The 21,840-nt window shown below is 40.3% G+C and overlaps 1 protein-coding gene across 1 annotated transcript; it reads right to left on the reverse strand.

The window, feature by feature from the left end:
• Window positions 1-338: 338 nt before the first annotated feature.
• aclya (ATP citrate lyase a) lies at window positions 339-19,913 on the reverse strand. The gene is made up of 28 exons (XM_044180997.1): window positions 19,788-19,913; window positions 16,851-17,029; window positions 15,237-15,359; window positions 13,058-13,120; window positions 12,693-12,883; window positions 10,396-10,475; window positions 9,704-9,834; window positions 8,931-9,049; window positions 8,177-8,313; window positions 8,036-8,097; window positions 7,825-7,942; window positions 7,554-7,708; window positions 6,578-6,671; window positions 5,462-5,603; window positions 5,136-5,304; window positions 4,945-5,049; window positions 4,649-4,845; window positions 4,491-4,572; window positions 4,292-4,402; window positions 4,040-4,167; window positions 3,846-3,939; window positions 3,511-3,665; window positions 3,270-3,420; window positions 3,033-3,176; window positions 2,696-2,809; window positions 2,501-2,583; window positions 1,931-2,007; window positions 339-1,840 (listed from the first exon to the last, which is right to left on the reverse strand). The coding sequence occupies exons 2-28, from the start codon at window positions 17,007-17,009 to the stop codon at window positions 1,746-1,748; spliced, it is 3,279 nt and encodes a 1,092-aa protein (XP_044036932.1). The 5' UTR covers window positions 17,010-17,029; window positions 19,788-19,913; the 3' UTR covers window positions 339-1,745.
• Between the last annotated feature and the right edge of the window lie 1,927 nt (window positions 19,914-21,840).

Here is a 21,840-nt window from a genome sequence, read left to right on the forward strand (position 1 = left end):
TGTGGCCTGACATAAAATCCCATCAAGTCAGACAATTTTACTTTCATTTGAATATTCTAAGTAAGATGGGAACAGAAGCCAGTAAAATATGTCATTGCACCAGCTTCACAAAAGCAAGATCCTGCCATAGGCACACAAGGAGTGCAAACATCATCATGTTATTTGTTACACCTGTGTTTTAACAAGTTAAAATGTCCAGAGACATTTACATTAATTCACAGTTGCAGATTCTACAGATTTATTTTTAAATCTACAGATTTATTTAATATGGGTGGAGGTTTACTATAATATCTACATGATAAAGCTGCACACACACACACACACACACACACACACTGTATTATTACATTAATTACATTTTATTTTACTCAATTACACCATTGTCAACAAACAACAAATCAGTACAGAGGCACGTTCAGTTCACATTTAAACAGTTAAAAACAAACATTGCATGAGATGTCTGGTTGTCCAAAGAATTTTTCCACAGTTTTGTAACATTCACATAAACGATGACACTGGCGATGGCTGCCACACATTTTATTTTGGACCTCATAAATTGTGGGAAAATGTAAAATTGTCTTTAATTTCATAGAAAATTGAAGGAGAGAGTTTTGTACTGCATTCAGAGTCTAATGATTATGAGCAGACATACAGTTTCTCTCTATTGAAAGGTGTGTCAAATTTCCTAAGGTATGCTGTCTGTCATAGTAATTGATTTTGTTCAAATAAAAAAAGTCAGTGAGTAATAGGTGGAGCAACATGTTCAACATTGGGTATGTAATGACCTTTAAATATCCTACTTTAACAGAGAAATGAAACAGCAGGATGCAACAATCTCAATTTAAAAAAAATATGAAGACTAATATGCCTTACATATGAATGATGTGAAAATATACGTGAAAATATAAAATGGCATTTACCAGCTAAAATTATTTGCTGTCTAGTTGTGACACAGAAATATTCTAATAATAATTAATCTTATTGTAATGGGATTAGTGCATTCATGTTAACACTTTTTCATAGCTATCTTCTCATAGAAGATGGTAGTGTAACTGCATCCTGGAGCTTATGGCAAAAATGCCCTAATATACTTTAATAACTGCATTAAGACAAAACATCACAATTCCATATTTATTTTTTTGTTCTTATGACTAACAACACTCAACTTCCATTTAAACCCTTTTAGAAAATACTCCCACATTTTCCACCAGAGAAAGAATATTTCCTGGGCACAACAGCTTCAGGAATGACTCGTAAAATGGTCCCGTTTGCCACTTTAAGCAGACTAATGTTTCATTTTGGCCACTGTGTCAAAAACATTAGAGAAAATTCAAAATTATAACATAACATTGTATCATTTAGTTTTCACCATCAATACACCTATACATAAATAAAGCTCTGATCTACAGTATGTTCTCATATTATAGGCATTATTGCACTACATGTTCACCCCTTGTAGCAAGCTGATGATTCTCAAGTGGCACAATGAAGAGAGCTGCACAGAGACACAATAGTCTGCGAGTAGTAGAATATTCACAGAGCTGCAGCACTAACAGGTTTCCAAAACTAAAACATACTCTTAAAAGTCTTCTTTTCAATATTTGCAATTTGCAGCTATATTAATAGCAACTTTATATTATGCCACTGCTTCGGGGGTCACAGATCACAGTATGGGCGCGGAATTGATGGCTGGAGTGAGCAGCAGTATGAGGGCTGACACTCTGGGTTAGTCTAGTAACCTCTGATTACATGGACATGTGTTCTGGGAGCACATAGGAGATGTCATCCCAGGGGTGGCGATACAGACCCTGCTTCAGTCTCTTCTGATCCAGGTAGTGTCCTGAGGAGATATGAAAAGGAAAGATTGGTTGTCATACAAGGCAGAAGTGTTTCCCATCTTGCTTACATTACTATAGCACAAATGACTCACCAATAAATCCCATGCTGCGTCCCAGGACAAAGATGCCATTCAGAGCTCCAATTTCCACAAACTCATCAGCTTCATCCCTGTGGCGGGCATGGGTAAGGATAAGAGTTGATGAATTAAAAAAACTACTGCAAACAATGTAGGCATAATACTAGCCTGCTCATTTTGTACATAAACTAAAACATATTGACATTGAGTGAAGCGCAGGCTGACGCTTTTAAATTAAGGTAATGTCAGCAGTAGTCATTTTTAGTATGGACAAATAGTTTCTGTACAACAATTCCTTGTAGTCCCAGCATTTCTTCCCACCTATTTATTATGTCAATGTATAAATGAGCCTTACACTTATGTACGTTTGGCTCTAAATGACTCCAAGGCATTATGGAGTAGAAGCATGAAAACGAGAATCTGAGTTGTCCATTCTCCTGCTACATGTCTTCAACATAGAAATGTAACTTGAATGCCTGTTTCTCTATTTTGTCTTAAATATAGTAAAGGCGTCCTACTTCAAGAGAAATGAGGTATGGTAGGTACTGTATGGATTGTAAAGATGGCCAGTATTCAATGGCTCACCGTGTAAAACCACCACAAGTCCTGAGCAAGTCCACAAAGGCCACACCGATGAAACCATCCACATTCAGGATTAAGTTGGGTTTCTAATACGACAAAATCAACACACAATGAAAAGAGGATCATGTTATTTTAAAAATGAAGTGTGTCACTATTTAGTAAAGGCTGTGAATGACAGGATGAAGCGATAAATCTTACTTTGGATGTGGTGATCTTCTCTACATCTAGAGCGTAGTCCAGCAGCTGGGTGGAGGGGAAGTGCTGCTTCACAAAGTCCTTCAGGATCTGGACTCTCATGTCTGGATTGTTAATCTGGGGAAGCACAGAATTCCCTTTCAAAATCTGCCTTCTCCGATCAGTCTCGTTTTCCTCCATCTCTAGCACTTGTCCTTTTCATGATATTTCTAGCCCCAAAGCAATATTGGCAATATTGTTATTTAATAGTCGAGTTTTACAAAACAGATAAACTGATTTAAAGATGATTCTGTTGCTGCCCACACTGGATACACATATGCTAAGGAGGCGTGATACTCACTGACTTGACTCTGTGTCCAATGCCCATGATCAGCTTGCCGTCTTTCTTCATCTTGTTGACAAACTCCATGGGCAGCAAGCCACTATCAAATGCCTTGCTGAACTGCTTTGCTGCAGCATCCAGAGCACCTCCAAAGCGGTCACCCTAAACAGTGACAAAGAGGAAAAAGACATGCTCATGGTGGACTTTTGCATGTCAGTATATCAAGTACATGAATCACAGGTTTAAGTGTCATACGATGGTGAGGAGGCCAGAGGTGAGGCTGGAGATGAGATCTTTGCCAGCTCGAGCACAGACAATGGTGTTGTGGGCACCAGAAACAGCAGGGCCGTGATCAGCAGTCACCATCAGGCACATCTCGATGAACTGGCAGGCATACCTCGGCAACCTGCACACAAACAAGGAAACAACAATGGTTATGTGGTTCAAGGATTTCTCAAGCGTTTGTTTATCACAGCTACTGAGTTAAGAGGCTGACCTCCTCTGGAACCAGAGAAGCCCCAGAGTTCCTCCCAGGCCTATTTCCGACTTGAAGACCTCAGTGATGGGCATGCCTGCGTAGATGAGCTCCTGACCCCTCTCGTCACAGATACTGGTCATGAAGGAAGCAGGTTTACGAATCAGACCCAGCTCCTGGAGGGCAAACACACCAAAGAAGAAAAAAGGAAAAAATGTCACTCCATGTAGTCGTTGGGATCCATCTGTCTCATTTTAAAACAATATGATTTGTTTCACTTTTGCTTTGCCCTCATCTGATAGCTGAAAGCTTGAGTCACACTGATCTCGTTCAGGTGTGTTCAGAGGAATACTCACTCGTGCCCAAGAGTAATCCATTGGCACAGTGGGAGGAGGCATCTCTTCGGCTGGCTGGATAACTCCTTTGGCAACAAGGTCATCATAAACAGATCTGCATGGATGAAAAAGACACAGAAGACTGTAAGATGAGCTCAGCTATCATTATAAAAGAATACTAACAACCTCATCTGAAAATCTTGTTGTGCACTGACTTGATGATCTCTCCCAGCTCATCAAAGCTCTTGGGGACAAAGGCACCAGCCTCCTTCAGAGCATTGTTCTTAGCTACTGCTGTCTCAGAGGCCTGGTTGGCACAGGCTCCTGCGTGGCCGAACTGAACCTGGGGGAGGGGGGCAATACGGGTCCGAAATGTCAATAAAACAGTCATCAATTCCTTGAATCTCTCATTATGCAGCTGCCTAATGGTGCCTGACATGCACCAGACTCTACATCTGCCCTCTCACCTCTGACGAGAACATAGTGGCACAGGTGCCAATACACCAGCACACCACTGGCTTTGTGATCCTGCCCTGTTTAATAGCCTGGCAGATCTTGTACTCCTCTGTGCCTCCAATCTGTAGAAGACAGAGACAGATACAGGATGTAGCAAATCAATAACCGTTTAAAGCTACGGGCACCAGTGTGTGTAGATTTATTCCTCACCTCTCCCAGTACAACAATCATCTTTACTCCAGGACTGTCATGGTAGCGGAGAACATGGTCGGTAAACACCGAGCCTGGGTATCTGCAGAAGAGTCCAAAATTACACACCAATTCAAACTCACATGCTGAAATACTGCAGATAAAAGACGGCTACATACCTGTCCCCACCAATGGCCACACCTTCAAAAACACCATCGGTGGTGCGGGAGATTATGTTGTTGAGCTCATTGGACATGCCGCCTGAGCGGGACACGTAGGCCACACTGCCTGGACGATAGAGCTTGGAGGCGAGGATGTTATCCAGCATGCCTCCTGTGTTTCCGATCTTGAAACAGCCTGGTTTGATTCCTCCAACCTGGACAAAAAACACACATGGAGATTTGCTGGTTTGCTCAGATAAAAGAACACAGAGTGAAATTGTGGTAAATCTAATGACAAGTGAAGCAAGACTAACGGTTGCTGGTCCAATGATTGTAACACCCTTCTCATCTGCGGCCTTGATGATCTTCCTGGTATGGGCTTCAGGGATTCCCTCAGCGATGATGGCAATGGTGTGAATCTGAAAGCAATTGAATGGAATTTCTTAACTTTAATTTTTATGCTGTTAAGTACCTTGCAGATGGTACAGGATGATGGTGCATTTACCTGTTGGTACTGCATGGTCTCCATAGTGCTATCAAAGGCTGAACGCAAAGAGGCAAAGTTGATAAGCACATCCACATCTGGATGCTTCTTCATGGCGTCACTCATGTTCTTATACACAGGGATGAGGATCTCTTTATGGCCCCAATAGTACTTCTGTTTGTGGTCTCCACTGAAAGGCAGCCATGCAGAAAAGCATTTGTCCCACAGTGAAAGGACACCTTTTACTTAAGAGAATTTTATTGCATTAAATGGACAATTAAGATCCATTACACTGACAGCAGAGCAAAGTAAACACAAACTAAAGAGGAAGGACAGAGCATACTTACGTGAATGGGTAGACCATGGCTGCGACAGATGGCTCATCTCTGGAGCAGACATAGTCAAAGTCCAGCATACCCTGTACTGCCCGAGTCTGCATACCCCACACTATGGACTTGGTGTGTTTGCTGAAGAGGGTAGTTGCCTTGGCTACATGGAAAGGAAAGCTGTTACTCTGTTTCACGATCCAGTAACTACCTAACCTTAGATACCCCCCCATGTATGCACTAATGTTGGCATAACTGGTTTCCAGGTGCTATGCACCTTTTAAATGGAATGAGCTGCTAACTGCCCTCACACTACAGTCTTACATTCACTCCCCTTGGAGATTTTAAAGCTTTATTATCTGATGTTTTCAATGATACTTGTAACTGTTTTTACTAATTTCTTGTTTATCATGTAGTTGTATTAAATCTGTTTTTTGTTTGTGTTCTTGTGAATATTTCTTGTTCTCTCTTGGAAATAAGACCTTAATCTCAATTAGACAGCTTGATTAAATAAAGATTAAATAAAATAAAATTTCCTGTACATTTATGTAAATAAATAAATAAATATAAAACCTCCATGCTTTTAGACTTTACAGAAACCAGGAAGAAAACAAATATTTAGTTTATTAAATCAATATTTCACACAGCCAAAAAGTGACAGGTGCACATGAACAGATCGGACACTGAATGACGTTAAAAGAAAAATAATAAACACCACTGACATGAGATTTAACAAAGCTCAACAAGGCCCTTTTGGCTATTAATAAGAATAATAAAGTAGACAGATAAAGTGCTTCAGCACCATAAAGCCCAGGATGCTGAAGAGGTCTGGGGTTGTAGTTAAGTTGCCTATAATAAAGACATGTTGATCTTTAAGATGTATTGGATTAGGTGTGTGTGTCCAATCATATATCAGTACAGTGAACTTCAATTTTAGTGAGTTATGGATTGCCGAGTCCTCCTGCTGTCCAAAGGGGGAGCTATAACACCTAAACTCAACCATGCATGATCACAAGGCTTCTACCTATCATGCTGCCCAGCAGTGGATCCATGTATGAAAACAAATCAAAGCCTCAGCATTTACAGTGCAAATATTTCCCAGTGCAGTGGTGTGTGTGTGTGTGTGTGTTTTCTCACCAATAGGAGCTCCAGTTTTGGCCTTCTTGGCTGGTGAGCTATCAACTCTGGCTCTGTTTTCAGAGAAAGAAGCAGTTCTGCTGGATGCTGGGGTCTGGAAATGGCAAAAAAAAAAAAAAAAGATTCATCCATTTTTTATCCTGCTATGCATATTTATATAAGTGAGTGTGTTAATGAGGACAGCTCTGTTGAGAACTCATCTGTTTTTACTGTAAAAACTGGCAAACAGTGGTCCTTTATATTTTAGAAGCTTGATAAAAGAGCAGGGTAGCCTCAAACCTTCAGGTTATTTTATAAGACATGACCTGCACACAAGTTACACAGTGAGTCTTAGTGTTCTTGATTTTTCATGCCATCGGCTACACAGTTTTGTGAAGAATGACTCACTGGATTTTAGTGCTTTAAGCTTCATTCAATTCTAAAACAAAAGCTTTAACAAAAAACTTTTTGTTTACTTCTACTTTGTAATACTCTACATATAGTACATATATTCAATTTCTACTTGTCATTCTTCTATCATATATCTACCACTACATTTGAAGAAAGAGGCAAATACATGCATGTATGTGCACATGTGTAGGCACACACACACACACACACACACACACACACACACACACACACACAAACACACGCACACATCACTTTGCTGAAAGCCTACGCAGTCTTAATGGATGCCTCGGGACAGTCAGTGCGTTACTGACTGTGGTCTCACGACTATTTGAGTGAGAGCAGTGCACAATGCCCTGCAATGCTCTTATACAAAAGAGCCGTTGGGCTCCTGATAATCTGGTTCACTAAAAGGACAAGAGAGTAATGACTGAAACAGAGGCTCTGGCATGTAAGTCTTCTGCTCACTCTGCCACTAAACTGCACCACACTATTGGTGGAGTTGATGATGTAAAATCACTGCACAGTGAGCAGACACAACATCACGACAGCCTGTTTGTCTCCTTGGAGTCAGTATGTCTCATACCGATGTGCTGCCGCTGGAGTTGAGGAGGAAATTGGCAGTGTGGGCTGCAACAGGAGGCTGGTTGGGGATTGGCCGGTGGCCCAGTGCCATGCCAACAATGGCAGTCATGTGAGTTTCTGTGCCAAAGACATGGATGGGGATTCCAGTGGTCTTGCCTGAGGAGAGCAAGCAGAACCGAATTAAGTGTGCAGGTAAAAATGCACTCAACACATGTTCTTATACTTAAGAGATACAAGTATAAATCAGTGTAAAGTAAGAATGTACAACATACCAACTTCTCCCATCACTCTGAGACCTTCCTGGTAGTTGGGGCCTCCACGGCGGACAAAAATAGTGACTTCATGCTCCTTTAGTGGCCCCTGATAGTCTCTGATAGCTCGAACAATCCCCTAGCAAAGACAAGGATATGCTCAGTGAATAACTTCATACTGAGTAAGTAATATTAAAGCTACTATATAAACAAAAAGTATGTGATACTGTACCTTAAATGTTGCTGCAACATTTGTGAAGTTTGCAATGCTTCCCCCAATGATCAAAACCTTTCCTGGAAAACATTATGGAAACATCATTTTAGAAAGGGAAAAAAAAACACAAAGAAAGTTTGGACAGAGCAGTTTTCGTACCATCAGGGTGCTTTTCTCTGCACATCAGAGACAGGATAGTCTTGGCATAGTCATAGGTCTGCTGTTCGCTTGGTGCTCCTGAATACTCCCCATAATTGGCCAGCTCGTTGACACCACCCAGGTCACAGATAGTGTCACTAGGAGAGTTTTACATAAGTCACCCACACAGAGGAAAAAACAATAGCAACAACAGCTGTGTATCTCCTATGCTGGGACAGTCATATCTGGTTGTAGCCTAGCTTTCCAGCTCCAAAAATGAACACAGTTTTAAGAAAAATGAGATGATCAGCAACTTGAGCACTAAACTTCAGAATGCATTTAAACATTAAATGCACTTTTCCATCTGTTCTGAATTAATACTGCACTGTAAACAGACACACCAACCACCAACAGTGCACAGAGGGAATAATTAGTCATGGCTGATGTATCTGCATGCCACGCTTTACACCCCGACAGACGGCGGCGTGAAGGAGACACCGCTCATTCCTCCAGACTCTCACTAAAATGGATCTAAGAATCCAGCTGAACGGGCAGAGTCTGAGCTGCTGCACCGTCAGCCTCACTACTGCATCACTGGCATATTTTCCTAATGCTAAACCCAATTATGCTTAGTATAATCAATGTCAAGGGACAATTCAAGCAACCAGAATAAAACTTCCAATTGGATTATTTCAGATACATGGCTACTGGTCTCTTATTTATTCAGGCTTTGTTTTATGTAGTTTGGTCCTGTTCTGGCACTGTGACTGGGTACCTGTACACCACTGAGGCACCTCCTCCCGCTACCATGGTCCAGATCCTGCCTCTAGGGTTGAGCAGGGTCAGTTTGAGACTGGCACCACTCTTGGCATCAAGGTCGGCAATGTAGGCCTCCTGCAAAAGAAAAAGCAGGTTAAAAAAAAAAAAAAAAAGGTTATATGAATGCTACGGGGGGGGGGGTGCTTGCACTGATTTTAAAGAGCTATTCATTGGAAATATTGTATAAATATTAAGAGATGTGCATCAGTGGTTGTTTGTGACAGTCAGGGCCACAGCTGGTGGCTGAGAGTAAGAAAGCTCCCAATCAAAGGCACCCGATGTCCCTCATCTCCACTCTAGACTCAGAGCAGCCCAATTAGACCAGCCCGTCTGGTACACAGACAGTCTGTCTCAAACGAGCTCTTACATGTATCAGACAAAAATTGAAAAAAGTCCTGTATACACAAACACTTTACTACTTTCTTTATATTATGTTTATTATTGAGCTCTGTCATGATTTAGATTACATTCTTCAACAGCAGACACTGAGGATTTTGTCAACAAATTCTCTGACATTTACATTTTCTACTCTAAATTTTTGTGATAATTTAATTTGAAATGATAGGAAACAGTCCCCAGTTACCTCTAAGATTGGTAATTTGCTCGGTTTACATGCTACTCAACACCCCCAGTAAGCTTTTTTCCTCTTTGGACAACAACACTAGCTATTTGATGCTGACAGATTGAAATCTGATGCATTGCTAGCTCTGTCTCTCCAGTCTCCCTCACCTCAGGATAGGCCTCCCTGCCGAAGGGTGGAGGGAACTCCACATCGCCCCACTTGGCCTTGCAGATATAGTCAGCTGTGGCATCAATCTTGGCTGCCATGTCCAGCACGTAAACTCCATCTTTTGTGACCACTGAGAGAAGGGGGGGGGTGTTAAAATCAATACACCAACAAGGTTCACAAACCTACTGAGAAAAGAGAGCCTGAGCTTCCTGAGCTTTAGGTCAAGGGAGGACCACGCTCGGGCACAGCTGACCACAACCGCCCTGGAGGAGGTGGAAGGGAATGAAGATGGGTGGGAAGTGGTGCGATATCAAAGCAGGGAGAGCCAGCCGCAGCAGCCTTGCTATATCCACAGGAATAGCTGCCAGAGGGCATTTACTGGTGCCCAATTACTCCATTATAAACACATGCTGCCTTCATCAAACAGCAAGCGCATGAATTATTTAAAGGTTTCCCCCCTCAGTGTTAAAAATGTTCCAGAATTAACTACTGCCTCATGGTTTCAAGATGATGTTTTAGTATGCATTGATGTTTTCATCACCAATTTCCCTTTGATGTCCCCTTTCCAATTTCATAATCTGATAACATATTTATGAATCTGTGTTGGAATAAAGTGTATAGGCCATCATAATTGCTTGTTTAGACACAGCACATCAAGGTATTGGGGATTTGAGAAAAACAAACAACCTACCCACTGGATTGATCTCCAGGTATGTGAAGAACAGGTCCTCATACAGGTTGAAGAGCCCAACAATGAAGCTAGCCAGGAGCCTGCAGAGAGATGACATTCAACATGATGAAACTCATCTCTGGGTCTGTTGCTGCAGCACCAGAATGATCTGGGGATGTCTGGTTAATCACATTACAATATAAGGAGTTATAGTCACATTACAGCTGAAACAATTAGCCGATTAATAATATGCAACTATTTTGATAAGTTACTAATCATTTGAGTCACTTTTAAAGCAAAAGTGCCAAACATTTGCTGGTACCAGCTTCTTAAATGTGAGTGTATTCTGCTTCTCTGTGTTTTATATCATTGTAAATTGAATATTTTTGGGTTTTGGACTGTTGGTCTGACTGTTGGACAAACAAGCAATTTGAAGACGTCACCTTGGGCTCTGGGAAATTGTAAAAAGCATTTTTCACTATTTTCTGATATTTTGTAGACCAAACAATGATTAAATTGAAAAAATAATTGGTAGATGAATTGACAATGAAAATAAGCATTAGGTGCAGCCCTAAATGTGTAGGAAAACTGTAAATTTAAGAATAAAGAAAAAATAAAAACATTAAATTGTCAACTGAATACATAAACGCCCATCTTCTAACTTGCTAAACAATTCACAATGTTTATATATTGCTTATATGTTTATGAATGTAACTGATCTACAAACCAGATTTCCCTTAGTATGACAAAGTAATGGTATTTAATTCTGGTCTATGCAACAGAATTGCCCTGTATAACTTGTGATTTGAAAAACAAAAACAAAATAGCCATCATAATTTCCACATAATTCAAACTATGACAAACTACAGGCAATGTCATTGAAGAATTGTTAAGGCTCAGCTGGACAGGAAACAGTCCAACTGTAAATTAGCTGCAGGGAGCCTTGCTGTAGAGAAGGAAAAATCCAATTTACTTCCTCCTTCACATGTCAAAACAGAGCAGTGAGGAGGAGGAGGAGGGGCAGTATTTTGCTCTCCTCTCCTGCCTGTCAGTTGTGCAGGCAGCTCAGAGCCTTTATAATCACGTCAGCCTGTTGTCAGGACTCTGACTGGCCTTTGGGGGAAAAACTGTCACTGACAGTGACTCAACTTTCCATGTCTGCTTCTGATGGGAGGGAAGGAAAAGTGGCCAAGTGCCGCTCTTGTTTTTAATCCAGAGTGTGAGAGGAGTGTGAGGATAAGAGTGTTTGGGGTGAGGAGGTGAGCTGTGGTTGGCAGAGTGATTTCTGGGGCAGCTTCTTCAATGTCAGCCAAGACAGTGAGTCTGGCCAGAATCTGTCATCACAAGAGCACTGCTGGAGAGATGGATAGGAGGTGTTGGAGGGGGTGAGCCACTGTATCGTACCCATCAAAATAAAACGGACGTGCTCTGAATGTGGATGTAGTGTAAAAAAGGCTGGGGGTGGAGGCTGATCGAAGAAAGGCAAAGCAGAGGAAGGAGTCTGTCATTTGTCTAATGGAAACCCTCCACCCATCTCCTCCTGCTCCCCCCACATTTATTGGCAATATCAAAGTGCTTTCTCTTACTTCGTTTGTTTGACACTTTTGTTTACCTCTCTTCGTCAGGAGTTTAATTATATAATGGAAAAATCCCCCCTTTTTTAGTAGTTTAGTATTGAGCTACCTCAATATGTTGGTAGTGATGTAACTTATTATTAATAAATGTCACAAATCATGGCAGACTGAGTGCGAAAGCAAATCATCGTGAGTTTGCATATTTCCATTGTCTTTTGATTTTCAAAAGAACCACAGCTGTGCTATAGAGAGGCTGAAGTATATCTGCTTTTTTTTTTTTTAAGAGCACACATTGTTTAGCAGGTACAGAGTTACAGCTTCAAAACAAAATACCTTTTATTTGTCATTTGAAAATCAGTTTGTATGTAAATCATTCATTCACATCTAAACACATTTGAGCTTTGACAATTAAGGGTATGAGACTGAATATATGCTGACATGCTATAAGACATGATTTCTACATAAGCATCAATGTTCTTCCAAGGCCAAATACGCACCAGGTGGACACAATAACAAACACTTGTCTAGGTTAATACAATCCAATATAATATATAATAAAGCAAAATATATTAAATATTAAGCTATCAAATTTTATTTTATTTGAGAATGTCATCACAGAGCTCTTGGTTTAACTCTATAGGCTGAATTTGATATATACCATACTACTCAATTTCAACTCCATATCATTGGCACAAAGCTGAAGTTTTGAATAGGCACTACAAATACTTTTTCCATCTAACTCACGCTTTCTTGTCGTTGGGGACGTGGGTCAGCAGCTCTTTCTTCACAGAATCTTCACTGATCTTTTCATCCACCCCAATTAGCAGCTTTTTTGCCTTGGCATCCACATCTCCCACATCTACCCCTCCCTCATGGTGAAACAGCACATAGTCGCCCTCCCGGGTGGCGTAGATGCACACATAGAACTCCTCCTCCTGAACAATGGACAGTTAACACAGACGTCAATAATAAATGTTTCTTTACCAGACACTGAGTAATATCACTGCTACTAGTGTCTAGTAGTAGTAGTGAAAGAATATAAATAAGGCATCCAAAAAATTGAGGGGTGAATTGGACATCACATAGTATATGTGTAATAAGTGCTTTACCTGTTTATGGGGGACAAATGGCTCGATGAGGAAGTTCTTGAGAACACCCTTAGCTTTTCCCACCTGAGGATCATCAACAAAATAATTCACTAAGGAGATGAAATGCTTAGTAGATAAATAAACAGGAGCAAAACAACGTATTAGCAAGAACTCCCATTGGTTAAAAATGGACACTACAGCATCTCACGGGTCTTCAGATTGTGTCTGTTTCCATATTAATGCATCATGCCCCACACTTATTTTCAGACATACTTCCTGGAGTGGTGGGAGGAGGGGACAAAAGGTGTATTAAAGCAAAATGATAAAATAAAAAGAAAAAACAACACAGGGCCATCACTTGGCACAAGTGAATTGACATTTCAAAAGAAAAAAGGAGACAGGTTGAGAAGAAGGAAAATGTCTGTCATGTATTACTCCAGGCAAAGCCCTGCTAACACAGCCACAGCTCATTTGGTGCTGTCATCGTTCGTCTGTTAAAGGCCAACAGACACAAAGTAACCAGGGACTGGCTGAGAGCAGCCTGATGGAGAGAACAGAGCAAAATAATAAAAAGGGGAAAGAGGTAGTTGCCATTTTGAAGAGCGCAACTAAAAAGGAGGTTGATGACTGGTGGAAAAAAAAGAAAGCCTATCTGACTAAAAAACCCACAAGGGGCTCAGGCTGACACCTCCATTACTGCCTCACAGAAAAAAAGAAAAGAAAAGCCATTCATGTTGTGAATACAATTTACATATGAATGATTCAATTGGACCACTTGTGGTAACATGATTACAGAAAATATGAAATACTAATTTAATAAAGTGAAGCATTGTGGGCAACTGCAGCATAGAATAGCAGTGAGGCAACTTGTGAATAATGTGAAACGAAAGGAAGTGAAAGAATATGTAAAGTGTAAAAGTGGTTCTATTAAATGAAGTTATTCACAGCCACTGAAATGTAATCTAACTTGTTCCTCTAACAGTGCTACTCTGATGATTTCTCTGAGATAAACTCACAGGCAGCTAAATAAAACTAGCAGTAATTAGCAGTCAGACAAGACACTTATATGTGGCAACACGCTAGAAATTACTATGATGAGACACAGCTTTCTTACCCATTATAAAGACCAAGATGGTTGAATTAGGTTACAGATTTCTTCTACTTTAATCATACACATTTTTAGGGAACCAGAGTTAACAAGACTAAGTCTCCAGCCATGCTAGCGGCTCAGTGATGCTTTGCGCTAAATGCTAATGTAAGCATGCTAACATGCTCACAATGACAACGCTAACATGCAGATGTTTAACAGGGTTACTATGTTTCACTATCTTAGGTTAGTGTGTTAGCATGTTAACATTTGTTAATTAGCACTAAACACAATGTACAGCTGAGGCTGATGAGAATGTCATTAGTTTTGTAAGTATTTGGTCATAAACCAAACTACTGGACAAATTAGCCACTAGCATGGCTAAAAAGACAAAATGGACTAGCAGTATGCTAGTGGGACAAACAAATTTTACAATCACATACAATATTTCTTAATTTCATAATTTTTATAAAACCAAGATGGTTGCATTGAGTTGCTGATTTATTTTACTTTACTGCACCTTCTGATGGTAAAGCTGAAACTGCCCAGACTGTCCACAATACAACTATGGCTTCATTTATTCTTATTTACTGCCACTAGAAGCTGCTGACAGTTTCATCTGTGAAGAGATACATTTACGCAGTCTCAGAGTTGCAACACACACACTGACACTCTTCTTCAATGCTTTATGAACCAGTCTCTTGCTTCTTGGTTTATGAGGCAAAGCAGCATCTCAGTGGCACAGAGATGGATCTCTTGTGCTTTGGTTATGTTGACGAAATTGATGGACCGACTGTTTAGTCACTAGCAGCACACCACGTGCTTCAGCTGACTGGACTGATTTACTACCAGTCGACTGATACTGAACCCCTCAGCAATCTGGGCGGCTGTTTAGACAAACATACATCAGGTAAAATAAACATACAAACCAAATGCATCAGTGCAAAACTGGGCAGGAGGGTGAAGGAAAGGGCAACAGGAAGAGGGTCTAAATAAAGCACTGGGATAATATTGATTGAAGGAGTGTTCAGCAAAGTGCACACTCTCAAACAGAGGGGTGGGTGGAGGTAATTGACTGAGACACAGCAGAGAGGGAGAGGGTGGATGACGTACTGTCGTCTCTTTCATGAGGCGGGACTTCAGCCACTCCCTGACGCCGCTCAGGTCCAGGTTGACACCGACCAGGCCCAGCTTCCCTCGCCTCTTGATTAGCTGGTCTGGCTTCACCACCAGCCTCTGGAGGAGGAAGACAAAAGATGGTCTAATTTAGCAGGGCCGACAGGCACCTACACTTCGCCTTAACTGACAGGCATCAAACTGATATTTTCATTTTCAAAAGCTGGGCAGAGAGTCTACAGTGCATTTGATGACATATTTTATTCCGAGCACAGATGACTGATTACCTGCAATCTCACTGCAATACATATTTCAAGTGTGTGAAGCTGAAATAAATAATGTTGCATTCACATCATGATTATTTACAATATGCATTTGTTGAAAGCAAGAAGCTGGACATGGTCACTATTATTAAAATGTCAAACTCTATTAGTGACATTTCACACAGACCCTTCACTGCTCTTAATTAGTTTCTTTAGATTCAACTAGAGCTGCAACAATGTTGATTATCGATTAATCATTTAAGTCATTCTTAAAGCAAAAAGGCCAAAAATTCATCATCAGGTGCAACTTCTCAAATGTGAACGTTTGCTAGTTTTCTATCATAGTAAACTGAGTATTTTTGACAAAACAAGCAATTTTAAAGTTGTCAACTTTGGCTTTAGGAAATTGTGATGGGCATTTTTCCCCCCACTCCATAAACAAATCCTACATTCCCAAATAATATTTATCACCTGAAAGTTGAGATGAACATTATTCAAGTAGGAATCTCTTGTATGCATCATTCCCTTCTGACGCAAACGCAAAATTACATCCAACCCCCACCAACTGAGCCCGCATCCTCTCACTTGAATGTCAGATAAAGAGAATGACTTATGACAGTGGACCCATTAGTATCTGGGTGCTTGCCAGTGAGTAAAGAAAGAGAGGGCGGGGGGTGAAAGTTAATGCAATTTCCTAATCAATTCTACCGCAGCACATATCTCCATGTATCTGCCCTCCTCATCCTCCTCGTATCTTCCAGATAAAATCCTTCAGCCGTGAGGGAGACTAGGAGAATGACATTTTATCCTGCAAGATGAGTCACAGAGTAATTCAATTAACTTCTATTACAGCCCGTCTTTCTGCTACTGCTTCGCTATGAAGAGCAGTGAGAGTTGATCTGAAAGCAGGACGATACAGTGAGTAAGAACTGGAAGTGCTGTGTACCTGGAGACCTGAAATCCTACCCTAGCAGAACTCTGACCTCCCTGCCGACAGGGCGAGTGAGAATTTCTCTATGTTTACCAATTAAGAATCAAAGAAAAAAAGAGCTATTGTGTTCTCTTCTGCATGTACACTTCATTTCCACCAAGAATGTAACAGAGCTGCTGGATCACTCTGCTGTCTGTGACGTCTGTTAATAAGCGCCAAGAGACCACTCTGCTGCTAGCCTAATTAATTGTCTCCATAAAGAGGAGATCATTTTCCACAAGCTTAAGGGAGACTGTGCTTTAGGCATTTATGGGCTATGAATTTGAGATATAACAAACTTACTGTTCACTCAGCTTAAAAAAAATCTAACTTCATCATCCACATACAATTTTTTCACAATTGGTTCTTCTGCCTTACATCTGTGAGCAGCCACGGGTGCTCTTGCGCCAGTCGGTCAAAGTCGGTCTCAGCTGTCACGTTGGCATAGCGGAATCTGTTCTGGACAGTTGCCGATGTGCAGATGTACTTGTAGAGGAACTCCTTTCCCGTCTGCTCGGAGATGGCTTTGGCCGACATGACTGCTTAGGCTAGACGGGCCTAAGAGGAGGGGGTATGTGGACAGAGAGAGATATACAGAGGAGCAGTGAGATGGATGAATACAGAGCAGATCGAGAGATGTGAAGAGATGCACGAATACAGAAAAGCAGACATGATGGACAGAGACAAGGAATGAGCACAAGAGTTTAAAAAGGCAACACTTTTAACTGCTTTCTGAATTTATGCAAGATCTCCTTTATGAATAAGAACAAAAACCCCATGTTTGACATCCTCTGCTGTCAGAACAGTCGAGAAATGGTCCGGTAATCAGGTGATTGAAAGACAGCTTTGTAGTTTGTATTTTCCATTAATTATATCAAACGCTGAGGAACAAAACTGCCTGACATAATACAATTTAACTGCACAGGATTAAGAGAGACTGCTAGAAAATCAGATTACATACTAACTGCAGATTCAGGCCTTCCATCCTTTTGCACAATCAAGATTTTTTTAGCTTGTCTCATGCTGAACACTGCAAGACACAGACAGGGAAGCCAGTGAAGCTAAATCCAACGCGATTAGCCTCGGTTTGTTTGACCCACACACTAATGAGGAAATTAGCACTTATTTGCCACTCAAACAATCAAGATTCCTACCGGAGCTTCAGCAGAGAGTGTGCAAAGTGTAGTAACTGGACTCTAGCCACCAGTTTACAACTGCAGGGAAAAATAATCCACACAAGTGACAGGTTGATCTGATGTGACCAATTATTTGCAGTACTGGAAAGAAACATAGATTTGCATGCAATTATAAGAAATATATTTTTTGGTGCATGGACTCCTTTACTTAAATTGGCAGCATATGACGGAAGTAATTCAATAACTTGTAATAGCATCTATAAATTTTACTACTGAAGGGAGAACCTTTATACTTTGGCCATGAGCGTCACTCGATGCGGTCATCTCCAACACGACCCACACACACAGATCACAACAGGACATCAGGGTTTAAATTTTCAAAACATTGATTCAATCATTTCACCCTACAATGGCTTCCCTCTAAGGACACACCAATACAGCTAATATTAGTGCCAGACCAAATCCATGTAAAGGTGAATTCCACCAATGAGTACTGTCATATAAACAGTCCTATAAATCAATTCAGAAATCAAAATGTGATAAAAATCTTTATACTTTCTCTCTTTTACTTGACAGAGGCTCCTTCATCTTTCTAGATGAGACACATAAGACACAACATGGAATCATTTTCCTTTCCATTTTCCAATGACTACACCACCATCAGGAAAAACAGGAACATGAATTAGATTGTAACTTAGAATTACATCACTTACAAAAATATGGTGCAGTCAGTAGGATTGCTACTGCAGTGAACCTATCCCCGATGTTTGCCATTCCCTTGTTTTCCACAAGCAAACACTACATTAAACTCCATACTGAAATCTAGCAGCTGGGTGCTGCCTTGTCTGATCAGCAAGAATGTACTGTACAACTTGCAGAAACATGGCTTTTGACCTGACCCAAAGTGTCAGGCAGATTCAAACTTACTGCAATACCATTATAACATCATTATTATATCTGCCTCACCTGTTATGTCTGTTTCATTGACTAAAATGCATACAAGTGGTCATAACTGGCACAAAGTCATTCTCTTATCACCATTAGATCTGATCTGACTTTAACCTCAGATCAAACAAATATAAGAGATCGAAAAAAGTCCGATTTTTGGTAAATTGAATGCAAGTGTCCTGTTGTATTTCTGCATGATTTCTGATGCAACACCTGCTGTCACACACAATGGATGAACCACAAATTAGACTGGAGGTCATTGTCATTACCACTACCTCAAATCATCAATGTACATCAGTATTGAGAAATGTGGCTTAATATTATTATTATTATTATTATTATTATTATTATTATAAAATACCAAGGCTTTCACTAATTACCATCTCTCCTGAGTCAAAGCTTAACCACTGTGTACCATGTACCTTTGCTGGGTAGCATACCTGCTCTGTCTTTTTCTTCTGAGTGGTTCATTAAGCTGAAAGCCTTAATGCCAGCTCAAACAGGACTCCCTGCTCTACACTGCAGCCCTGGCAGCCATTTCTTAAATGGATTAATGGGACTGTCATGGACCTTTCTCACTATTGATCATCGTTGTCCCTGAGTCACCACAGCACTGGTTCCAGGCCAGCAGAACATGGTTTATCCCACGCTCATTCAGGTTCAATATATCATCCACTTTCTCTGTGCAACTGACCTGTCAGATGAATTAAATATCACTGCTTCACAACAGCAATAACACTGGTTCAGATGATGCACAATAATATTTAAAAATAAGGGGTGGTGGTTGGCTGGGGGGAGGCAATATCAGGCACAGATCTGAATCAGAGTGCACACAAAAAAATATGCCATAAAAGATGAAAGTTGTAGCTTTATATTCACTTTACCATTTTTGACCCACTAACTTATACAACATAACCTGCCTGACTTCGCAAAGTTATTGAGTCACAGGTCCCTGAGATCCCAACTGTTTCATTCACTTACAAACCGGTCAGACGGTAAAGCCATTTTTGGCAAATATCCACATCACCATTCAAAGACAACTTTCAGTGATTAGTCAGACTTCTTAATAACCATGATGCAGCAAGAGTACAGGTTTAACGGAGCTTATGGTGGACTGAGCAGTTCAACTTGTTTTACATTTTTGGTCAGAGAGAGAGAGACACAGAAAGAGACACAGAGAGAAAGAGTAAGAGGAAGTAAATGCTTATTTTTAAAAACAAGAAATAATTTACCTTGTTTTTGATTTATTTTTCTTTCTTTAGCGGCTCTGGAAGTGTGTTGTGGTTGGTTGCGTGATGTTTCTAGCCAGTGTTGCTCCACTCTCGCCGTCTATGGGAACCAGTGGTGCTGGAGAACAGGGCTTCCTGTGAGAGTTTTGTGGTTTTGTCTCCATCGACCATCTGCTGATAGGCTTGGCTGATGTTTCCTGGCCTCTGATTGGTTAATTTCACACCATGCTCTATTGCTGCCTTCAGGGACAGTGGGAATTATTGTAAATACGCATTGGGACGCACACGAAATAATAATAGTCTGACATTTTGAGTATTATTTTCTATTTCATATTTACATATAGATCAGATTTAAATATAAGCGTGCTTAGAAGACATATCAGCATGTGTAAAATGTCATTAATATGTGAGTTTCTGGAATGTGATAATTAAATACAGTAAATAATTGTTAGCTGTGTAGCTGACACATAGGCTACTGCTGTTTTGCAGTGGTTGAATGAAACACTATTCAAGTACTGTACTCAACTACAAATTTGAGGTACTTGTACTTAAGCAGAGTAAAGGGAAATATCGTGCTTTTTACTTCACTACATTTATTTGACAGTTATAGTTACTTTACAACTTTACAATGAGATTTTATAGAAAAACATATGACGTTCTTGTAAAATACAATGCATTGTTATATATTAACAGTATATAACAGTATGCAAAATAGGCCTAGTTAAAATTTGCTCACCCCTGATCAACAACAGTAAAATGCTTCTTACATACTGATGCATCAGTAATAACAATGAAATGATATAATGTAAAATAACACAACACTCATAGGGGCCATTTGTCTGCATTAAGTAAGCCTACTTTTACTTTTGCTAATGTTACTGACATACTTTTACAAGTAGCATTTTGAAAGCAGGACTATAATGCATTATTTTTAAAGTGTGGCATTGCTACTTTTACCTAAACACAGGATCTGAATACTTCTTCTAACACTGCATTTTTGTAATTGTTTTTGATCAAAGGCACTTGAATTTTCCACAAATTTCATGTAAGATTATTGGACAAACCCTAAATACCGGGGGAACTTGAATGTATCATTAGTTTCTCCACATAGCTCACACACACACACCTCTCCTGGAGAAAACAGGGCAATTATCCTTCGCTGTCGCTGATTGGTTTATATTGTTCTTTATCTACACAGCAGCCAATGAGGAAATCACTTGATGTTGCTCACAACCAACACATCGAGTCAACTCCGGCCATGCTGCACTTTGAGGTCAACAGTCTGACATGTTCAGGGTCTTCTACCGGTCCTTCACCTAAGACAGTATTTTTAGCAGGATGTTGTGGAGCGTAAACGCACTTGTAGACTTCTTCTTTGTTTTTTTGGAAGACTTTCGCATAATTAAGTTAACTGGCACTAGTATAAATAAGTCTGTTATGTATGGCCGTTATATATTTGAAATAGACATACATATATAGAGACTGTTTAGAAACTAGAACTTTTCGTATCTTTCTAGACATCAGGAGCAGAAGTAAAAGTACCCTTACAAGAATTATAATATCCGTCATATAAAGCACAAACGCAATTTTAGGGTATGTTATAATTTGCGAATGCAAAACTGGATAAAAGAATCAGAGGTGATGCAGGTGTCAGAAATGCAGAGTTAATATTACAGCTGAGCACTTGCTCCATCACAGGCTACACTCTGGATTTTGCAGCATATTTACAGTGCCAGATTCTGATGCAAGGGCAAACTAAGGGGAGGTCAGACAAATGGTGCAATCCAGTCTGTGGTACGATGTTTGAAAATACAGTATTTGAATAGTCCTATGTGAGATTTCCGCATTATAGCCAATTCTGATACAATGAACAAGCTAAATTAGGTTAAATGTATAAAATACCTTACCACTAATGTCTTTACCAACAATGCACACGGGATGGGTGCCCTCTGCTGCTTTATAAGGTCAACTACAAGTGCTTGCTGTGAGAAAATGACCATGTGCATGCATATAATATTATCAGCCTGCATACTAATCACCAAACTGCATTAATAG

Source organism: Siniperca chuatsi, linkage group LG21 (assembly GCF_020085105.1).
Source record: "Siniperca chuatsi isolate FFG_IHB_CAS linkage group LG21, ASM2008510v1, whole genome shotgun sequence".
Classification (NCBI taxonomy): Eukaryota; Metazoa; Chordata; class Actinopteri; order Centrarchiformes; family Sinipercidae; genus Siniperca; species Siniperca chuatsi.